Below are 5,146 nucleotides of genomic sequence, written 5' to 3'. Positions count from 1 at the left end.
AAGGATTCTAGCTTTAAGAGTTTTCTTTCTAACTCTTTTCGCCGTTCCATCTCCTCTTTTAGGTACTTCTCGGTTTCTTTTTGCCGCTCCCGCTCTTGTTCTAACTGTTCCAGGCGGCTGTGGACTAGCCCCATGAGTTCAGTTACATGGGGTGGTCCTCCTTTTTCTGATTCGCGCCCTTCTGAGGAATTTACCTTCGGATTTTTTACTCCGGAGGTGCCTTCTCTATGCTGATTGTCAATTTCTTGGTGGAGGGCGAGGTCCGCATCGTTATTGCCTGTGTCCAGATTCTCTTGCTCAGAATCTGTCTCCACATGGCCTTCTTCGTGGGATCTGTCCGCCATCGATGGATGATCTCTCGGGTCCCCGGCAACGGCACCAATGTTACGGTGGGTAACCGGAGATTAGTAGAATAGATGGTGCTAGTTGGCCCAATCGTCCACGAATGGTGGTCTCCGAGCTGGATTGCACGCTGGAGCCTCCTTCCGACTTGTGTACGTGAGTGAATGGGGGGTGGTACCTGCAAAGACACTCCGATGCCTAAGTTAGCAAGGGTGTTAGCAGGTCTAGAGAGTATTGGGCCTGGAGATACCTGAGGGATGTCAGTGTATTTATAGTGGTGAGCCAATAACCACCGTTGGAGTAGTGCCGTATCTTTAGGATGCTAACCGTCCCATTATCTTGGGGAGGTTAAGATATGGCTTTATGAAGCGGTTAGAGAGATTTTAGGGGCGGTTACTCATTTGAATGAGCGTTTATCCGCCAGCTAATCTCATGTCCGACTTCTTTAGAGTAAGTCGTGGTCGATACCGACTTCTTATGTGAAGGTCGGTATTTAGCTAGGCTTAATCCTGGGGACTAGGCCTTTTATTTGGACCTGGGCCTTTGTCATTGGGTCAGGGTATGAACAGATATATTAGTATTTAATCAACATAGGATTAGCTGGAATGATGAGCTAAATAAGAGACCGAATTCAAGACTTTATGAATGAAATTATATATTCATGTTGGAAGACTCACCCATAGTAATGTTAATGGGAAGTGTATGAAATTAGTCCTACGTCATAAAAAGTAAAAAAAAAGTGAGAAATTTATAAGTTGAAAAATCCATTTAACTTGATACTTTAAGGATGTGAGTTGGAGGCAATATTTTCTTATCTTATTATGTAATTCTTGAAAGTCAAATTAAAAAAAAAGAATTATATCTAATTAATTTAAAATTTAATTTTTAAAATTAAAATGAACTTTTTTTTAACTTATTATTTAGATTGTTAAAAAAATCCATTGTTCTCTCATATTTTTTCTAAGCCTTATTAGATCTCAATTGTAGTGTACTTACAGTAAGAAAGTAGTGTCTATCACAATGTTAATTTTTCTTTTTATCATTTTAGAGAAGGAAAATGAAAATTGAACGCATGATGATTCCATGCTTAAACTAGTAATAATTTATATTTATTTGTGAGAATTTTAGTAAAGGTTCGTTTTTAAAAAATCTTTACAATATTTTTTGTGATGATGTATAAAACTCTCGCAAATAAATAAAAAAATATGCAATTATTAACACATAATTAAAACTCCTATTAAAAATTCCAAACAACACAATTTATTTGAAAGAAAAAATACTCTACTCATCTAAAATATTTATATTATATTATTCTTTTTTGTTCAAAATGTGGTACATATTAATAATTTCGGACATAATAAATGGTCGACATGATATGTGTAAAACAAAATATTAAAAAAAGAAGAAGAATCAGTCAAAAAGTGATGAGATTATGACACGATTCTATACTTAATTAGGAAAACCCAACAAATAAGTTAATAATATATCTATTCTGTTTGTTGAAAACTTCCAAAATTAGTTATCCTCTTACCCTAAATTTTTAGGGTTTCATAATTAATGACGATGTACTATAAAGAGAGCCCCTAACACGACTTAGAATTCATCATCCCCCCATCAAATCAAAACCAATTCGCATTAGGGTTCTCTCCATACACCGTTGTGAAGATGAATTCCTCAACAAAGTCCTCCATCTGGTTCAGCCTTGGCTTGATCCTCATCATCGCCAATGTAGCACAAGCCGAAGAAAAATCAGCAACCTTGGACTTATCGAAGTTGGTGATTAAAGTTTGTGACGCTACAGCAACAGAAAGGGCAAAATGCATGGACATCATGAGATCAAACCCTAAGATGCTATCAGCAAAGAACATTGTTCAGCTCTCACAAGCCATCCTTGAGTTGGGCGTAAGCAAGGGCAAGGAGGGACAAAAATTCCTTAAGGAGTTGGCAAAGAAGACCAAGTCCCCGGCGCTTGAACAATGCGCCGGATTCGACTACGATGGCGTCGTTGGATCCTTCAAGAGTGCCCTTGGCGAGATCAAGGAAGATCCCATGACTGCAAATTATGATGCCAAGGTCGCCAGCGATGGTCCCGACACCTGCGACAGAGGTTTGGCCAGTGAAAACATCGTTAACCCTGCTGTTACCGAACTAAACAAGCAGATTAGGTTGCTTTCAGGCATAGCTTTTGCTGCAACAAACTTTATTCCAAACAAAATTTAAGAGGAGGGGCTATTGTTGAGGATCGAAATTTAATGGGGGAATTTTATTAATGACATCCTTTTCAGTTTGTAGGTGTGTGGGTTGATCGGAAATAATTAAAATGACTACCAACTTGTTGAATTTGTCATCACATCAATTTTTGTGTAATTTTAATTATTTTCTTTTCAATATCTCACATCAAATTTTGATAAGTAAATGACAAAATTATACCTGACAGAGTTTGGATGGATAAAATACACATCAAAAATCATATATATGAATAATGTTACGTGATTAGTAAATATTATTATTTTTTGTTAGTATTTGATTCGAAATATAAAATAATTTGTATTCATAATTTTTAAATTTTAAATTATAAATTAATAAAATTTATTTGTTAACTTTAGTATTTGTACGGATTAATAGCCAAATATACTAAAAATTATTAGCTTCAAATTTCTTTTATAAATATCAAAATACACCTCAAAAATCATTTTCGTTGGACAAAAATATACCTCAAGTCTTACATATTCACTGTAGGCATAAAATTTTTGTCCATCAAAATAAATTTTGAGAGTATTTTTTGGTATTTATAAATTTTTAGTGTGTACTCTTGTTTGTCATAAACTTTTTTTATATATTTTTATCTATTTACTCAAATTTAATTTTTTTTTAAAGATGTCTCACTCTTAAAAGTTATTTATTAAATAAGAAATAATGTTATATTTTTTTATTAATTAAATAGATCTTAATTCTCAATTCACAATACATTTAAAATAATATAATCATACACAAAATAGATTGTGAACATATCTAAAATTAAAGCCACATTTCAAAATGTATATATAAAATTAAACTAAATTTATTAAAATAAAATGAAAATAGAGAATAATTTTTTTTTTTAAAGAACTTGCCCCTCTTGGAATCTTCTTCGCCTTCCCTCGTCAGAACATTTCTGCCTTCAGCTTGGTCTTCATTGCAGCTCTTCCATCAACATCTTTAACCTTGATTTGTAATAGTTATTTATTTGCAATGGAAACCATTATATTTTGTTTAATTACTTTTGTTTGATTTTTCTTTAATTTACTCTTTTATAATTCCGTTAGTTTCAAGTTGGATTAATCTCTACATATAAGTGTTTTACATTTACAAGTTTTACAAGTCTGAATGAAACCCACCTATTAAACGTGCGCTGCTTGTTACATGCCTTATTAATAGAATTTTAAATCAATTCAAATCAACTAACGCACAAATATATAACTTCTATTTTTTAAAAGATTTGTTTCTTTTCTTCGAATTTCTTGCCAAATTTGTTGGATCTCTTTGTTTCGTTTTTTTTATTTTCATTGTTTCTGAAATCAAGTTTTGAAATTGTTTTGAATATAATGTAACTTCAGAAATACACCCAAACGATTATAGAAATACATCTAAACGGTTACAGAAATACACCCAAACGGTTACAGAAAGAATTACAGAAATACACCCAAACGGTTACAAAAATACATCCAAAACAGGGGAACACAATATATTTCTTCTTGAAATCTTTTAATGTTTTGCTGGTTAAGGATGAGGCACATGGCAGAGACAATCTAAAAGAAAAAAAGAAAAACCTAGAAGAATAGTAAACCAGTACCTTGAATAATGTTTCTTCCTTTTTCTGGTGATTTTTATGGAGATTCGTATCTTTTTTTCTTGATTTCTTCTACTCTTCGGGAGGAGTTAGAACGTTTCTGTAGAATCGTAGTAGTTTGTTTTGAATGTCCCTTGAATCTTGATGGTTTGCGTTTTGATTGAGAAAGAAGAGGAAGAGTGAATGTGTTGTGGAAGGGACGCGTGTTTTTTTCTTGATGGTTTGCGTTTTGATTGAGGAAAAGACAAAGAGTGAACGTGTTGTTGAAGGAGCGCGTGTTTTTTTCTTGAACTTGAAGTAACTTGTATAACTTGTAAGTCAAAAAGGCTTGTATGTGTAGCAGGTCTCTTTCAAATTTACATACAGAAAAATTTTGATAAACAAGGCAGGTTAATTATTTAAATTATTTTGAAATAAAAAATACTATTTTTTAGTAATTTTGAAGTTCTTTTTATTGAGGTAGTTATAATAATAATAATAAAATTGATAGTAATTTTTTTAAAATAGGAAACATAATTAATTAGTTGATTAAAAAATTAATATAATAGAATTATTAAATTTAAAAAATGTTTAAAGAATGAATTATTATTGGATGAGTAACATTTTCGAATTGCAAATTGTAGATTCCGTTACATAGATTAGCAAAAAGAGATAATTTAACAAAACAACAAAATGAAAATGCTATGGAACTCGATCCAAAAAAAGCAGTGGGTTATGGACTTATGGATAACGTTTGATCCTTTCTTTTTTCTGTTTTTTTTTTTTCACTTTAAGAATACCCATTGATCGTGTTAGAGAGTCCAAGCAAGCTTCTCATATTTTTTTTTCATCGATAAATTGTAAAATGTATATCTCAAAAGTAATTTTAGAAAAATATGCTTTTCCAATATGGCTAAAAAATTTTGATACGGAAATAAAATGAATGATATACTTTAATATTATAATTTTTGGTATTTTTTTAAATTATGAGAGTAC

The 5,146-nt window shown here is 32.0% G+C and overlaps 1 protein-coding gene across 1 annotated transcript; it reads left to right on the top strand.

Moving 5' to 3' along the window:
- Nucleotides 1-2,007: 2,007 nt before the first annotated feature.
- Nucleotides 2,008-2,562, top strand: LOC107467748 (uncharacterized). Its single transcript, XM_016086925.3, has one exon. The coding sequence runs from the start codon at nucleotides 2,008-2,010 to the stop codon at nucleotides 2,560-2,562; it is 555 nt and encodes a 184-aa protein (XP_015942411.1).
- Nucleotides 2,563-5,146: the final 2,584 nt, after the last annotated feature.

Source organism: Arachis duranensis, chromosome 9 (assembly GCF_000817695.3).
Source record: "Arachis duranensis cultivar V14167 chromosome 9, aradu.V14167.gnm2.J7QH, whole genome shotgun sequence".
Classification (NCBI taxonomy): Eukaryota; Viridiplantae; Streptophyta; class Magnoliopsida; order Fabales; family Fabaceae; genus Arachis; species Arachis duranensis.
This window is presented reverse-complemented; position numbering and strand designations above follow the sequence as displayed.